The 18079-nt window shown below is 45.0% G+C and overlaps 1 protein-coding gene and 1 non-coding gene across 2 annotated transcripts; one reads left to right on the top strand and one right to left on the bottom strand.

The window, feature by feature from the left end:
* The first annotated feature begins 1887 nt into the window (after positions 1-1887).
* LOC124980311 (V-type proton ATPase subunit B, brain isoform-like) lies at positions 1888-3915 on the top strand. Its single transcript, XM_047545742.1, is given in 2 exon segments — positions 1888-2661; positions 2764-3915. Coding segments are annotated over 2 exon segments (1536 nt in total). The 5' UTR covers positions 1888-1892; the 3' UTR covers positions 3531-3915.
* Positions 2679-2765, bottom strand: Trnat-ugu (transfer RNA threonine (anticodon UGU)). The gene has a single exon. It is a non-coding gene; the product is annotated as a tRNA-Thr (tRNA).
* Positions 3916-18079: the final 14164 nt, after the last annotated feature.

An 18079-nucleotide genomic window follows, 5' to 3' on the forward strand; every position in this document is an offset into this window, starting at 1 on the left:
GTCCAGGGTACACTCAAGACTTGAGTCTAAATCCCGTGGAACCAGGGAAGGACGGTGACAGGCGAGTGCAGCGAGTGCCACCCCGGGAGCTCTGCGGAGGGCGCCTCTGCCCCCAGCGCTGCCGAACCCGGAGGCAGGACCGCCGGCCCGGGCCCGCGCCCGCGCCTTCTTCACCCTCGAAGCCAGGTCTTCTGCAGGAGCCCCTGCCTTCTTCACGGGCCACACGGGCTGTTGCACGAAGAAACCGTTTCCAAGCCTTGCGGCCTCGGCATGCTGGTGACTGAAAGCGACCATCTCCTCTGGCCCACCGGGTGTTTCAAACCTACCGTTTCAGACGACAGCCCGCCTCCGCCGCTTCTCCGTGCCCACGAGCTGGCTGCCTCCGCACTGGCTGGAGCTGGGCTGCAGGCCTTGCGCAGATGGGCAGGTGCTTCCCTGGTGGGACACCTGTCACCCCGCAGTGCGCAGGGTTGCCCCTCAGGACTTCAGCTTCCCTGGCCCTCGCCTGCAGGTGCTCTGCCCACCCTGAATTGACCTCTCGTGCTATTATTACTATTAGGATGGAGTTTAGACCTCTAGCTTTCCTCTTTATTGCCAATATGCAGAAAAGCTGCACATTTTTGGATAATATTCTGGCCCTACTAAACTCACTTATTAGATTTAGAAGTCAGATTATAGATTGCTGAGTGTGCGGTGGGTAGGGAATCATGTCAGCTGTGAATGTGCATTTTACTTCTTTTCGTCCAATGTCCATGTCTCTTCCTTCTTTTCCTTGCCTCATTAAGCTTGCTGACAACTTGAGCACAAATGTTAAATAAAGCAATAGGAGCAGATATCTTTGATTTCTGATCTTAGGGGGGAAACAATGTTTTCACAGTCGTGTGAAATTAGCTGTATATTTTCATAGCCTCCCTTTCATGGCTTGAGAAAGTGTCTTTCAATTATTTTATTCCTGCTTCCTGAGATATGTGCTTTGAATGGGCATTGATTTTTTTCAGATTTTTTTCTCCCTGGATTTATTCAGATGATCATAGGGTTCTTGTAGTTCATTTTGTCAGTGTGGTGAATTACAATGACTAATTTCTGAATGTACTCCAAAATTGAATTCATGGAGTAAATGCTGCTTGGTCAAGATATCATTTTATATTGCCAGTTTTCTTTGTTGAGGTGTTTGGAAGCTTGGTGCCTGGGTCGATGAGGTATTGGTCTGTGGTCTCATATGTTTTTAACAGCAGGGTCTCAGAGTCTTCAACCATCAATTGGAAAATGGCCCTTTCTTCTGAAAAAGTTTCTCTAAGATTGGTATTATCTTTTCATTACATTTTTATAACAATTTCCATGAAACATTAAAGGCCTGGAATTTTCTACATAGAAGTGTTTTGTTTGCAAATTCCATTTATTTAATAGATAAATGGTTTAGTTTTGCCATTATGCTTTGTCTCAGTTTTTTTCCCCTTTTCTCTTTGGTACTGGGGATTAAACCCAGAGGCACCTAACTACTGAGCCACATCCCCAGCACTTTTTATTTTTAATTTTGAGACAACCTCACTAAGTTGATGAGGCTGGCCTCATACTTGTGATCCTCCTGCCTCAGCCTCCCAAGCTGCTGCGATCACAGGCATGTATCACCAGGCCCAGCTGTCTCAGTTTTGATAAGCTGAATTTTTAAGTATTCAGACTTTCATCTGAGTTGTTGAATCTGTTAGCATACTGAGAAGGCTCTGGTCATCTCCAAGAACAGTTGTCTTTGACACAGACAAAGGCGTTGTAATTGCCCCATGTTCTACAACTGCTGTAATTACAGAAACTCATGTAGCAGCCCTTGCCCCACGTAGAAGCGCTGCTGCCAAGAAAAGCAAGGTCTCGGGGCCAGTCGGGACGGAGGAGACAAGATGGCACTGCGGGCGATGCGGGGGATCGTGAACAGGGCCGCACCCGAGCTACCCGTGTCCACCAGTGGTCCGGTGGCAGGATCTCGGGAGCAGGCGCTGGCAGTCAGTCGGAACTACCTCTCCCAGCCTCGCCTCACATAGAAGACAGTTTCAGGAGTCAATGGTCCACTGGTGATCTTAGATCAAGTTAAGTTTCCCAGATATGCTGAGATTGTCCACTTGACGTTACCAGATGGCACGAAGAGAAGTGGGCAGATTCTAGAAGTTAGTGGTTCCAAAGCAGTGGTTCAGGTATTTGAAGGGACTTCAGGTATAGATGCCAAGAAAACGTCCTGTGAGTTTACTGGGGATATTCTCAGAACACCAGTGTCTGAGGATATGCTTGGCCGGGTGTTCAATGGGTCAGGAAAACCGATCGACAGAGGTCCTTCTGTACTGGCTGAAGACTTCCTCGACATCATGGGTCAGCCCATCAATCCGCAGTGTCGAATCTATCCAGAGGAGATGATTCAGACTGGCATTTCTGCCATAGATGGCATGAACAGTATTGCCCGGGGCCAGAAAATTCCAATCTTCTCTGCTGCTGGGTTGCCACACAATGAGATTGCAGCTCAAATCTGTCGCCAGGCTGGTTTGGTAAAGAAATCCAAAGATGTGGTGGATTACAGTGAGGAAAATTTTGCCATTGTATTTGCTGCTATGGGTGTAAACATGGAAACTGCCTGGTTCTTCAAATCTGACTTTGAAGAAAATGGCTCAATGGACAATGCCTGCCTCTTTTTTTTTTGGGGGGGGGGTGCTGGGAATCGAACCCAGGGTCTTTTGCTTACAAGGCAAGCACTCTACCGACTGAGCTATCTCCCCAGCCCCCCCTGCCTCTTTTTGAACTTGACCAATGACCCAACTATTGAACGAATTATCACTCCTCGCCTGGCTCTGACCACAGCCGAGTTCCTAGCGTACCAGTGTGAGAAACACTTGTTGGTTATCCTGACAGACATGAGCTCTTATGCTGAGGCCCTGCAAGAGGTTTCAGCAGCCAGGGACGAGGTCCCTGGTCGACGAGGTTTCCCAGGCTACATGTACACAGATTTAGCCACGATATACAAGCGTGCTGGTCGAGTGGAAGGTCGAAATGGCTCTATTACTCAAATCCCTATTCTTACCATGCCCAATGATGGTATCACTCACTCCATCCCTGACCTGACGGGGTATATTACAGAGGGGCAGATCTATGTGGACAGACAGCTGCACAACAGACAGATTTACCCACCTATTAATGTACTGCCCTCACTCTCACGGTTAATGAAGTCTGCTATTGGAGAAGGTATGACCAGAAAGGATCACGCTGATGTATCTAACCAGCTGTACACCTGCTACGCTATCGGGAAGGATGTGCAAGCCATGAAGGCAGTGGTGGGAGAGGAAGCCCTTACCTCAGATGACCTTCTGTACTTGGAATTTCTGCAGAAGTTTGAGAGGAACTTTATTACTCAGGGTCCTTATGAGAACCGCATGGTTTATGAGACTTTGAACATTGGCTGGCAGCTGCTCCGAATCTTCCCCAAAGAAATGCTGAAGCAAATCCCCCAGAGCACCCTGAGCGAATTTTACCCTCGAGATTCTGCAAAGCACTAGCTGCCGCTGCTGCCGCTTCTGTGGTGTGAACCTCCTGTGAAGTACTGGCTCCGTCTTCTTGATTCCTTTCGCACTCCTCCATCTCCACCTCTGTGTGGGAGTTTACCTGTTACCCTGTAATTAAAAACAAAGAATAGGTAACATTGTGCCAGTGTTGCAATGTCTTAAACTGCTCACAGACTTCAAAATATCCCTGTTCAGGAAACCTGATCTTCAGTGCTTTGTTTAAAGTAGCTTCAGGGATGGAGTGAAGTTTTCTTATTGATGTATGTATTTGTACATAGTGGTGTAGTTGCCTAATAATGTTCTCATTGTTTGGGTCTCTCAGACCTTACCCCTCAGCCCTCTCACAAGTATCATGATCTGAAGTTAAATGCTTTGGTCTCAAAATTAGGAGCAAGATCAGGTCTGGAAGAAGTCTCCTTTCAGAAGTGTCAAGAGGCTCTTTCCTGAGCATTTTCTTTTGGGTTGTTGGTGTGCCTGTGGGTCTGTGCTCTGCTCTAAGCAGGTGGCTTTTACTGTCCACTTGCTCTTTCCTATGTAATGAGTAGATTGACAAAAGGTGTTTCCTTTTCTCTCAGCACCTCTGAGTTGGGGTTCCCTTTGGGTAACACACAGAATCATGCACCTGCACAGCTGGCATTCATTGATGGTGGTGAGATGCCTTCTCTTGGGGATCCCTACTGGGTTTCTATGCAGAGAAAAATCACATAATTAAAACCACTAGTAGAGTTGTTGCTTGGAAAAAGTTGGGGTACAATAAAAGAGGAAGAAAGAAAGATCTAAAGCCCTTCTGCACGCTGACATGCCAACAGAGGTTTAGGTTTCTTTACGGTTTAGCAGGTGCTAAGGCAAGGTGGGGGGAGCGCCTAGGTTTGTGGATGTTACAGACTATTCGAGAGCAGCCTGTGAGAAACCCCTGTTGGCCTCGCTTTGTGACCCAGCTCTGCCTTTTCAGGGTGATCTTGTGGCACAGGTGATTGTTTCATGCACTCCTGCTCCTTCCTGGGGTGAGCTTGCTTTTGTGCCACGTCTGCTGTTCATTTGTGTTTTGTGTTACTCGGGTGCAGTAACGACTTCCTGTTCTATGCATTCCATCTTTCCAGTTGTGTAAAGTTCTTCACTTTTTTCTCTGAGGGGTGGGGGTGAGGAGACTGAGCATGATTATATTTTAATGTAGAAAATGTGACATCTGGATATAAAATGAAAATAAATGTTAAATTAAATGAAAGTTAAAAAAAAAAGAAAAGAAAAGCAAGGTCTCTGGGGGTGGCGAGCTGGAGGCCAGAAAGGAAGAGCGGTCAGAGGCAGGTGGCGACTCAGACCTCCGCTCGGACCTCCGCTCTAACAGGAATAACAGCTGCTGCTTGGAACCAATGGCTTCCAAGGTGACTTGAGGAAGACTGAGCAGGAGTTCAGCTGTCACTCAGACATCCAAATGGGATTCGCGGGAAGACTGGTAGAAGGACAGCAGAGCGGGAATCAGCGGTCTGGGGTGCTGGGGAGCGGACTCAGGGCCCTCTGGCTGTCCACATCCCATCTGCTCCTCTCTCTTGGCCCTTTGGCCCAGGTCTTTGTCCACACAGCAAAGCGTGGTCAATATTTACATGGTCCACATCTCCTGCCTCCGCTGTCTGAGGGCGGTGGTGAGTTCCTCTTCTAGTCACCAGGTTTGAAAAGTTGTGGAGAGGGCCTCTGTCCCACTGCCCAGAGGTCCCTTCCTGTGACAAAAGGGTGACCCAAGTTCTGAGTGCAAGAGAGGCCGTAGCACCCACTGGGACCCCGCAGGCTGTGGGAGGTGTCCTCCCCAAGTGAGGACACTTGCTGGCCAGGATGGCCCCACGGGCAGTCTGGGGTCATCTGCTTTCTGCTAGCCTCACTTTCTGCTGATTCGATGGTGACTTGTACTGACCTCAAGTGTTCCTTGGAGCCTTGCCAAGTTCCTGGTGCTCAGGAAGAGAGACGGGGGGAGGGGCTCTCTCTCTGGCTGCACAGAGGCCCCTGGGCGTGGCTGTCATCTTTGAGTTTGAGACTTGGAGGATGAGTTGTCTTGACTTTCCAGACCGAGTCGAGCCATTGCAGCCAAGGATCTGGGAAAGCTACTTACCTGGCTTCTACCGCTTCTTCCCAGAAAAGGGAAGTGCTGACCACACTCTCCAGCCTTAGCAATGGACATTGATTTGGGGAGAAAAGTGCTTGTGTCTGTCCATCGGCGCTCAGGAAACCACTGAGGAAACCAGGCAGGCTCTGGATTCTTGGAAGACACCACCGCAAAGCAGAGCCAATAGCACTGTCAAAACAATCTGCCTATTAAAAGAGGTGTAGACTTTAAAACCAGAGCCCGCTTCTTCGAGACAAAGGCTGCTCTGTCTTCATGAAGGGCGTTCACTAAGTCACGCTTGTCGCAGTTTGAAGATGAAGGTTCTGAGCAGCTCATGCGGTGAGAGCAGGACCCCCATCGCAGCCAGGTCCAGAGGTAGGGTTCTTAGTGATCAGGGCTCTGGTCTCATTGATCCAGCAAGTGGATTAATCCACTCACAGCTGAATGGACCACAGGTGGGGTGTGGCTGAGGAAGTCGACCTCTGAGAGTGCCCTTAGGCTGCTTCCTGCTGCCATGGTCTGAGCTGCTGCCCTCCTCCACCCCCTGCTGCCATGATGTTCTGCCTCACCTGGACCCAGACCTATGGAGTCCGCAGACCACGACTGAACCTCTGCCACCATGGGCCAAAATAGACCTTTCCTCCTCTGAGGTGTTTGTGTCAGGTGTTCTGGTCACAGGGAGGGCAAGCCGAGGTAACACGATATTGATGTGATTAGGGGCACGTCTGTGTTGAATCCCCAGGTCAGCGTGGTTGTTCGACCTTCTCCTCTGGCCTTTGTTCCCATTTCCTTTCCTCTTTCATGTGAATTATGTGCATTGGTTTTCCATTTTGTTCTCTGTGTTGTTACACCAGCTCTCCTGCTCTGGGTAGAGTAGGACAGGATACTCCCCTCAGCCACGTCCATGGACATCCTAATCCCTGGAATCTGCCAGAGCCAGAGGGTTATAGCCAGATGCCCAGGACCCCAGGCAGCCTCTGGACACAGGAAAAGACAGGGGATGGACCCCTGCAAGACCCTCAGCCCTCTCCATGCCTCCACTCTTCACTCCGTCAGACCCATTTTGATCTCCTTGACGTCTAGAATTGTGAGGTGATGGGCAGTGTTGTTTGAGCCATTAGGTTTGTGGTGATTTGTTACAACAACAGCAGGAAATGAACCAGTTTCAGGGGTCAGTCTAGAAACTAAAACATACCCACAACATCCCCCAGTCTGCCTACGGTCTGCTTTGCACTGTAGATGACCCACTTTAGAATGCTGCACTGGTGTGTCATTTACTCCTCCCAAGCTTTTGCTCTTCCTGTTTATTCTGGAAGCATGCTTTACACTTGCCTGCGGTTCTCTCCCCAACCCAGGTCCTCTTTGCTCGTTCATTGAAAACCAGATTCCTTCTCTTACCATGCTCTTCCTACTGGGACATCTTCCTTTAGAATTTCTCGTAGTACAGGTCCAGGTTCAAATAATCTCAGCCTCTCTCTGCCTGAGAATGTCTTCATTTTTGCATTCATTTAGAAGAACATTTTTGTTGGATGCAAAATTCCTACTCTGACAGACTTTTCCTTTCATTTCCAGAAAGATATCATTCCATTGTCTTTAGCCTCCACTGACTATCAGGAAAAGTCAGATGCCACACCTAATGGGTCTTCCCCAACCCTGTCCCAGGCTGCTTTTAGGATCTGATCTTCACTTTTGTTTATGGCAGTTGGACTGCAGCCATATGCAGAAGTGTGGTCTCCTTTACATTCCAGTGAAGCCTGAGTCAGCCTGACTGGGGTTGGCCTGGGAGCTGGGCATGGACTGGGTGCTGGGCACAGCCGGGGAGCTGGGCACAGCCTGAAGCTAGGCATGGCCTAGCTGGTGTTGATCTGGGCACTGGACATGGCCTGGGTGCTAGGAATGGCCTGGCTGGGGTTGGCCTGGGTACTGGGCACTGTCTTTGTGGAGGTTCTTGCTTGCCCTATTTCACCACTGGTATCCAAATGTCTTGAGGATGGCATTGTGATTTTTCTTCAGCAGTGCTAAGGATCTGAATGTTTGTGAGAGGCCAGGGGTCTGAAACTTGACCACCTTATTTGGAAACCAGGAGCTCTCCCATGCTTTGGGCCACTGTATTCAGGGATCCTGGCTCCTGGGCCCACCATGCTCTTTGCCACTCAGTCCAGACTTGTTTTCTGTGTCACAGGAGATCTCTGCAGCCATGTTGCCCTCTGCGACCTTTGGAGTACATCTGCCATGCCTCCTGCAGACGCCAGGGAGGACTTGGAGGGCTCGTTTCGTCCTTTGCCCTATCCTCAGCTTTTAATAGGCAGATGCAGGGTTACCTGCACTGCTGTTCCCTCTTTACCTACCACACCCTGCCAAGAACCTCGAGGGCCTCTGATGGATTCTTAGCCTCCTGCACAACCTTACACAGAATAATGTTGGAGGACTCAGGAAACACCCTGTTGACCTCAGTGGGTCTCTCTGCCAACTCTCACTCTCTGTCTCTGGTATTCTGTGCCCGCACTGGTGAACACCCACAATCAAGACTTTCCAAGTGGGTCCAGTTCCTCAAGTTCTGACCCTCCATGCCAGCACAATGAGACTACTAAAAGTACATTCAACGTTTTCCCATTTTTCTTCACCCCTCTATTGTGGATTTTATTATATATAGTTATGGATGGGGCAGCTCACGAGTAGTTTATCCTGTGAAATGTTTGTATTTTCTAGAATTTAGTTCATTTAGGTTTCTTACTGTCTTCAAATCACTGAGTTACTTTTAATTAATTTTTTATTTTGAGAGAATTATATGTTTACATGCAGTTGTAAGAAATAAGAATCCCATACCTCTAGAAAAATCAGATGACATTAAAAGATTCATGCCTTAGTTGCACTACATGCTGCATGTGAAAAACGGATCACAAAGTGCCCCTACCTGCTTCCCTGGATCTTGGCTGCCCTGAGTCCTGATCCTGCCTTTCAGAGAGTCCAAGGTCATGTGTAAGGACAGATTTAGTTCTTAGAATCAAAATGTTTAGAATTTCATTTCCTACTTGCTCTGACCCTTGATTTTATGTTTTAAAGTTTTTTTAAGTTATTCAAAATATTTAAAAGCTTATGGTTTATTGAAGACTTTGTGATTGCTTGCTTGTACACATAATGATATGTTTGTATATTTCTTACAAATACTTTTGTCTTTACCTCTAGCAAAGGATGCATCTTAGTCAAAAGGAAGAAAGAAATAATGTGTGGAGTTTATAGTTTTGTGTTTTACATTTAAGCTCATAATCCACTGTGTTGATGTTTATATAAAGTATGAAATTCAGGTTGAAGCTTTTTCTTGGGTTTGTTGTCCTGGCCAGTTTGTTTTGCGTGTGGATGTCCTAATAGCTCCAACTCTCCATTGAAAAGACAATCCTCTCCTCCACAGGAACACATTTCCATCTTTGTAAAGTATCAGTTGGCCAGTCTCTCCCCTGGCACAAAAATCAATTCAAAATGGATCAAAGACCTGGGAAGTAGGCCAGAAATTTTGCAACTGCTAGAAGAAAATGTAAGGTCAACAACCCAGCATATAGGCACAGGCAACAACCTCCTCAACAGGACCCCTAAGCTCAGGAAGTTATACCAGGAATTAATAACTGGGATGGCATCAGATTAAAATGCTTCTGCACAGCAAAGAAACAAGAGTGTGAAAAGAGACCTGCAGAATTGGAGAAGATCTTTGCCAGCTGCTCTTCCCACAGAGAGTTAATATCCAGAATACGTGAAAAACTCAACAAAAATACCAAAAAGTAAAAAATAAAATAATGCACAAACGAACTAAACACACTTCTCAAAAGAAGAAATACAAATGACCAACAAATATGAAAAAACGTTCAATATCCATAGCAATGTCAGGGAAATGTAAATCCAAATCACACTGAGATTCCATCTGACTCCAGTCAGAATGGCAGTGACCCATAATAAAAACTACAGTAAATGCTAGAGGGGACGTGGAGGAAGAGGAGCACTTATGCGCTGTTGGGGGTTATAAATTAGTACAACCACTATGGAAGTCAGTAAGGAGGGTCCTCAAAAGACTAGGCATGGAACCATCTATATGACCCAGCTCTGCCCCTCGTTGGTATTTATCCAAAAGAAGTAAAGTCATCATACTATAGCAATGCATGCATACCCACATTTATAACCACAAAATCCACAACAGCCAGATTATGGAACCAGCTTGGTGACCAGCAGGTGAGTGCATAAAGAACATGTGGTGTATACAACGGAGTTTTACTCAGCCATAAAGAAGAATGAACTCGTGTCATTTGCAGAAAAAAATGGATGAAGCTCAAGAGCATTGAGTGAGGATAAAGGAGCCACTCTTAGAGAATCAGGTACATGCTTTCTCTCACATTTGGAGGCTAGATAGAAAAAAGGAACGATGGGGAGGGTCTCAGGAAGACAGGGAGATGAGTATGTTGTGTTCATGTGCAAACATGTGACAACAAATCTGACTGTAGTGTGCGATAATAAGACACCAATACATTTTGAAAACCTGTTGGTCACATTAGCATGTGCGTATTTCTGAGCTTTTAGACTGCTGGGGGTGTTAGCTTTCCTTGGCATGTTGGATGGAGTTGCTGGAGAGAAGACACCCAGGCCTGCCTTCATTTTTATTTTTTTTTTTAATCTTTTTAGCTGTTGATGGACCTTTATTTTATTCATTTATTTACATGGGATGCTGAGAGTTGAGCCCCGAGAGAGTGCTCTACCCCTGAGCTACACCCCAGCCTGGTCTTCACTTTTCTTTGTGGGAAGATTTAAAATTATTGACCTAATTTATTTACTTGTTATAGGTCTACTTAGATTTTATGTTTTTCTTGAGTCCATTGGTAATTCATGATGTTCTGGAAACGCGTCCAGCTTCTCCAGGTTGTCAGGTTTGTTGGCATCAGGTTGTTCACGGTATTTCTTTATGATAATTTAATTTCTGGAGGGTCTGTGGGGACGTGCACTATTTCACTCCTATTTTCTGTTTTCTAGCCCGCTCTCCCACCTCCAGTCATTTATTTGTTTATTTACTTTTGCTAGTCTAGCTAATGGTCTGCTGATATTGTTCTTCTCAAAGAACTGAATTGGTCCTGCCCTTCTGTTTCCAGTCCACTAATTTCTACCCTAATCTTTACTGCTTCCTTCCTTCTGTTTGTCTCCAGTTAAATTTGCTTTCCTTTATCGCCTCAGATTTTTAAGGAAGAAGCTTAAGAATATCTTTTTAAAACCTTTCTTTTTTTCAATAGCAAAAGCTATGATTTTTCCTGTAAGAATTGCTTTAACTGCATCTCTTAAATGTTGATATGCTGTATTTTCAATTTCATTGAGTTAAAATACTTCTAATTCCTCTTATATTCTTTTTTGACATATGTTATTTATAACTATGCTGTTAATTTCCAAATATTTATAGATTTCCAAAATTTTCATGTGTGCTTGATTTCCAGTTTATTTCTATGGTGACCAGAATACCTACTTTGTATAATTTCAAATTTTAAAAAAATTTTAGGGTTTATTTTATGGTTTAGCTTATGGCCAATCCTGGGGAGTGTTTTATGGGCTTGAAAGAAACACTTACTCTGGGGTTGTCAGGTTCACAGCTGTCCAGAAGCCTCTTGAGATGAGTTGAAGGACAGTGTGGTTCACATGTTCTTTATCAGTAATAGTATGCTTTTCATGGCTGTGACACAGTACCTGAGGCTGGTTACTTCATGAAGGAAAGGAATTTACTTAGTTCACAGTCGTGGAGGCTGAATGTCCAAGACCAGCAGTCTCTTCTGTTGGGCTCTGTTGAGGGATGCTTTGGATGGGCCACTCCATGGCAGAGAAGGGAAAAGAGCCACATGCTGGGGAGGACAAGCACACAGGTGGTTCTGCTTCCTGACAGCCTGCTTTCTCGGGAACTAACTCCACAAGTCAGGGAATCCCTCTGAGGGTGGCGCCCCAATGGCCCAGCCATCTAGAACATTCCACCTCCTCCTAAGGCTGCCCCTCTGGAGACCATGCCTCCAGCACATCAACCTCTGGGGGACACTTGGCTGCATCCCAAACTGCAGCAGTGTCCATCTGACCTTCTGCCCAGCTGTTCTATGGATTATTGAAAGTGTTGGAGTCTCCAGCTCGCATGGACCATTGTCTGTGCTCTCTTCCCTTCCGCCACACTCAGTTTCATGTATTTGGGGCTCTGTTGTTATGTATACAATGTTTATTTTCCATCTTCCTGCTGAATTAACCCCATATTGATGCAAAATGTTCTTTGCAACAACTTCTATCTTAAGTCCACTTTGTCTGACCCGAGTGTAGCTGATCCAGCCCCCTCTTGGTTACTATGTGTAAGATCCGATGGAGGAAAGAGAATCAGACCGGAAGCGGCTGAGCAGAGCTTTTATTGGGATCAGCTCTTGGGCAAAGTTCCCCAGTCCACCAGGGCGAGGGCCGGAGAAGTCACACGTGGCCCTGGCTGGGCAGCACCTTCATAGCCCGGGGTGGGCAGGGGAAGCCGAGGACCTCCTGTCCTTCTGGGATTGGCTGGAGACTCCGCTGGCCATCAAGCGATGGTGAGGCATGGTCAGGGTCTATCTGTCAGTCCTGATTGGTGGCTTCCCTGGCACGTGCACAGGCTGCGTTTTTCTTTGGCGCATCACGGGTTGCCTGATGCTGCACCCCATCCAGCCGCCTTAGACCACCCCAACGTTCAGGACTTTTTGATGATACAGGGCACCAGAGTCCATCTGGCTACTTCCTTCTTATTAGGGGGCGTCGTGGGGAGTAGGTTCAGACGTGGGGCCAGTAGGAGGTGGCTGTAGGGGTGCAGGCATATCTGGTTGGCAGTGACTCTAGCAAGGTCATGATGGGACTTCGGGCAAACCTGAGGAGACAGGGAGCGACCATCAAGAGGAGTCCCACCACTGATATGGGAGTGAGGATGGGGCTGGCCAGGTGGCATAGTGGAGCTCAGCCATCCTGGCCAGGGACCATCCAGTTGCTGCTGTTGTTTGAGTCTTCCACTCAGACGCCTGGGGGTTTCAGCGTCTCTCTCCCCTAGTCCGGGTTCACTGATGTAGTAACAGCATTCTTCTCCTGGGAACAGGCACGCCCTCCTTTGTTGGCCATCAGAAGATCTAGCACTTGGTGGATCTATAAGGAAACTTGGGCATCAGAAGTTATTTGTCTTTGTAACAAGACCAGGGAGGCAGCAGATGCTTCTCCTGCTTCTCAGAGCTGCTCTAGTCTCTGGGTGGTGTGACTGCATAACCCAGTCCCCCTGCCCCCAACCCGGAAGCAGTGAGTGGGGAGGCTAGGGAGAGCTGACCACCACTGGAAGGAAAGTGGCCTGTTGTAAAGTCCTCTGGGGTGGGTGCTTCTGTGAGAGAGAAACAAAAGGACATGAGCACTGAAATAAGATTAATGCAGAAAAAATGTTGCAGCATCTGGAACATGTCAGTGAGTATCATGAGGATGACAGAAGTCAATCTCTCACCAGGAGGTGGAAGAACTGAGAAGTTGTTCCCATAACCAGGCCTAACAAAGGCTGGAGGGGACAAGGCCTTTATTTGGGAACTTTAACATTGTCAGAAGTATCAGGAATGTAAACACAACATTTGATTTTTAATGTTATTGGTGTCCCCAGAAAATATAGTTAAGCTACTTAATGTCATCTGAGTTTTTAAAAATATCCTTTTATTGGTATAACCTGTGTTTAGTAGAGATCTCTGTATTTCTGTGACTTAGGGCTAGATAGTCATACTAGCAAGCCTAGATTAAGCCTACCTGTGTAAGTTAGGAGGATCTGTAGGCCTTACACTGACTAAAAATTTCTGACTCTGGGTTTCTCTTGATAGTTATCAGGCACTACCGCCTAGGAATCTCTCTTCTGTAGCTTCCAGTCTTACTTATTCTTGGGGCTATCACAAGTGTGCATCTTAAGTTATATTTAACTATTATTTCTTTTTTTAAATGCCCAAGAATGCCTATGTTTTTGGTTTTAACTGTTTTGCTAGGTGTCTATGATCAAGCTGGTACAACTGACCTGTTCCTGTCTCTTAAGAGTCAGCTGAGTTCCCACAGGGGTCACTCATGGGAAACTTGAGAACAGCTTCTTAGATCCTTTATTGCCATTTGCTAGGTAGGTGGCTTCACTTGGAAGCATCAGGGATGTCTCCCTTTTTCAATGACCCTCCTCTGCAGCAGGTGCACTGATTGGTTTTTCATCCTCCACTGGTCTCATCAATCTCCCTGATTGGGAGGTCGTGTGGTCCAGAGTTGCAAAGTTCCTTAGAGAAATTCTCTTGTTCCCTGGGTTCAGACCAACTCAGGGCAAGAGCCAAATGCTGGCTTTCTTGGCCCCTTTGTTTTAATCTCAATCTCTAAGTTTAATCTTAGACATCCAGCAAGCCAGTCTCACCAGTCATAAAGTAAGAGTACTGGGTTTTAACTCTAATGTTTATGACTTTACAGTCACTTACCCCCTTTTATTTAATTAGGGGTCTATATTATCTGTCCTATAGGTTATGGTTTATTATCTCAAATTAATTTAGGCTGTTTGTTTTTGAAGCAGTACTTCTGCAAAACGTTAATCAGGCAACAGTTATAGAGTTTACAAGGAAAATACAAAATGGAATTAACAACAGTAAATCATTTAGTTCGTGTAATAGCTATCTTGAATTTTGACTGAGCTATGTATTATATCCCCTGTTTGAGATCACAGTAATCTTTACAACAAACATCAATCTTTTGAACACAATTTTAAATGAGTTAAAGTCTTGCTTATTTTGGAGCCAGCAGCAGGGTGGGAGGCAGAGCCTTATCTCAGGTAAGGCAGGGTTCTTCACAACTCTTAGGTAAAGTGCTCTAGGTCTGAACTTGATCTGTGCCTTCTCTTTAAACATCATTTTACAGAGTTTATGTATATTTTTCTGAGTTTATATGAATGTTAGTCAACACAATATGATATTACATCTAAAACAAATCAAGGAAAGGCTGAGAGAACTTTTAACATTCCTTTTGTGTGGCAAAGTGGCAAAATGCTTCCATGTTTCATGATATTAACCTTTAAAAATATCAGGTTCTCACTAACATTTAGAATTGCATTTACATTTAAATTTTTATCTCAGTATAAAAAGTAACAGATTTACATATACCCTATGATTAATAGGTCCTGTTATAGAACATTAAATGATATAAATAAGTCCCCAATAAAATTTGCTATTCTTATAAGTTTAAAATTACCATTACAGACAAGTTTAGTTTGAAGAACAGCAGCTTGATAAATTTTCTGCTTTAAAAACTTGTGTACCTGGAAGATATGAACATATTTAAAATACAAAGAAGACTGACCACTCCACTAACCAAGTTTAGTTTTCAAAGAAAAATTTAGACTCCATAACATAGTACAACACTTTAACAGTTGTTTAACCATGTTTATATAGACCCTAATTTTAAGACTAATTGTTCTAAAGAATAAAACTTAACAGACATAATGTTAAGAGTAAATTAGTGTTTTTAAGAAATCCTTGTCATTTTAACATATAGATTAAACTCTGGTTTATATCAGCACATTAATATTTCACCTTAAGGAAAAACCTTATCTTTTAATTGATCATCTCACATAAATATATTATCAAATTAATTACATAAAATCTTGTTGAAATTTGCCCTTTACTTACACACAGACTTTCTTAGCACTTACTTAGACACATGCATTTCATCACACAAGCACTTTCTTGCCCAGAAACACCTCCTTCTACTAAATACATTTCCATACCTAGAACCTTTTATTTTCTCTTTCCTACCATCTGACACTTTTTTGTTTACATCCTGAAACAACCCTTATGAAATTTTTGAATTCAGATAAATTACTCCATTTTAACAAGATGAAATATCTTATGTTATTTACAGTACTCTAACTGAAACATAGACAAAATTTTTGGATCCCTCTGTATATAGAATTGCACCTGTTAGGACCCAATTTTTAGAAACCTTGTTTTTAGTGATGACACAAAGCAATTTTAAACCATTTTCATTTACCAATCTATGAAAACACCAAAGATATTCAAGTATGTTACCCCATGGAATCCAAGGAGACAAGAGTACTTGATGTTATCCAACAGCCTGCATTTTAACCCTGCAAATTAATCATCTGTCTCCAAGAAACACACTTGAGTACTCCCACACATGTCAAATCCAATTTACTTATTTTACTGTAAAAGCCAAGATATCAGATAAATGTATTGAACAGTATCTGCCCTCTCTTTTTTGTTGAAGAAAAGCCCTAGAAACAATTAATATCAATTAACATTTTATTAATTTGACCAGCCAGAGATTTGTGAGATAAGTAATTTTAAAGACATTTTACTTTCATTTGTTTACCTAGTTTAAATTGAACCTTTTTAAAATCATGTAAATTAAAGGTATCTGGATCCATTTTTTAAATTTTAATTTCTTGAGCGCTCATTATTTATGTCAATTATGATATTATGTACATGATTTTTGGACACACACATATAGACAGACCACCAGATATACACAGAACACAAAAACAAAGGCCTCATAGCTTTTTATTGGTGAATATCCATTGCAATGTAACAGATGTTTGAAAACTCAAGTTGAATAAAAATAGGACTAATCAAAAAACATTAATGTTATAAACTCAAAAATTATAGAATTTAAGGAAAAAACAAGAGTCCTGGAAAAATGACACAGCTGTTAATTATTTTAGTAAAGTACCACACAAGTTACTTTTGCTGGAGTTCAGGCAAAAGACTCTTTTTGCACCTGTGGGGAGAGTTACATCTGTTAGGTGGACCTGGTTGGCATAGAGGACGGGGAGCTGTAGCTGTAGGAGGAGAGGAGAGAGAAGAGGAGGACGTCTGACTGAGAGGGAGGGGATGAACGGGAGGGTGGAACTGAGAGCAGCTCCATGGATCTGAAGACGAGGAGGAGGAGGATGCAGAAGGGCAGTAGGGGAGGCGTTTGGGACCATCTCTGGCTAGGAGAACGTGGGTGGTAGAACAGGTAGAACAAAGGAAGGTCGAGACACAGACCCAGAACTCCTGAACATAAGGCACTTCTGACCATCTCTCTGTCCAGTGACAGTAGTCATCCAGATCAGTGAGGATTTGAAAGTCAAAAGTTCCCTCAGGATGCCATTTTGAGTCATTGTCTAAAACATACTGGGGCCAGGCTAGTCAAGTAAAAGACCAGCCACTTACAGTGTAAGTCTCGGGCGCATCCTAACTTAGTGAAACTAAGGTACAGACAGCCCAGAGGAGTCCGGGGGTCTAGGGAGGACCCGGTGTTTCCCGTGGCTGCCCAGAATTACCCAGGGGCGAACAGGAGCAGAAAGAGGAGTCCCAAATTCTGATAATGCTCACCTGAGGAGTGGAAGGTGGGGCTAGCCAGAGATGAGGACATCCCCTCGGTCTACTGGGGCCCAAGTGAACAGGCAGGGGTCTGTGGTGCATGCACAACTTATGGACAGAACTCCTTAATAGAGAGTGCAATCGGAAGGCCACAGGAAACCAAGGAGCTTCCCCACTTCTGTGGGTTCGAACGAGGAGAGGAGGATGGAGCAGGAGCTCCCTGGTTCATCTGAGGGAGAGAGCTGATCTCTCCCTGATGGGTGGATCAAAAAACCCTCCTGGGTTGGCACCAAATGTAAGGTCAGATGGAGGTAACCAAAGGAGAAAAGGCCAGATGTAATTAAAAAATAACCTTAGTGGGACGGCTCTCGGGCAAGGTTCCCTGGTCCACCAGGGTGAGGGCTGACAAGTTACACGTGGCCTCAGTTGGGCACTGCCTTTATAGTCCAGGTTGGGCAGGGGAAGCTGAGGACCTGCCCTTCTGGGCTTGGCTGCGAACTTCGGGGACCGTCAGGCGATTGTGAGAAGCCATTAGGGTTTATCTGTCAGTGCCTGGTTGACTGTTCCTTCGCGTGTGGGGCTGTTGGGCATGCACGGGCTGCCTGATGCCCTGCCCATCCAGCCGCCCTGGATGGCCATAACACTATGTTTCATTTCTTACATTCTTTAATTTCTTTTTTTGGGGGGTACAGGGGATTGAACCCAGGGGCACTCGACCACTGAGCCACATCCTGAGCCCCAGTTTGTATTTTATTTAGAGACAGGGGCTCACTGAGTTGCTTAGGGCCTTGCTGTTGCTGAGGCTGGCTTTGAACTTGGGATCCTCCTGTCTCAGCCTCCCGAGTTGCTGGGAACATTCTTTAATTTCAAGTCACTTGTGTCTTTGAATATAATACAGACAACCTATCCATTAGAGACTGTTTCTTAAAAATCTGCTTATCTTTAGCTTTTGGTTGGGGTGCTTAGTCCACTTACATTTAGTGCTATTATTGGTGTGCTAGGGTTATTCTGCTCTTGTCTTGGTTCTCTGCATGCCTACACAGATATTGAACCCAGGGTGCTTTCCACTGAGT

This window comes from Sciurus carolinensis, chromosome 3, assembly GCF_902686445.1.
Source record: "Sciurus carolinensis chromosome 3, mSciCar1.2, whole genome shotgun sequence".
NCBI classification, from domain to species: domain Eukaryota; kingdom Metazoa; phylum Chordata; class Mammalia; order Rodentia; family Sciuridae; genus Sciurus; species Sciurus carolinensis.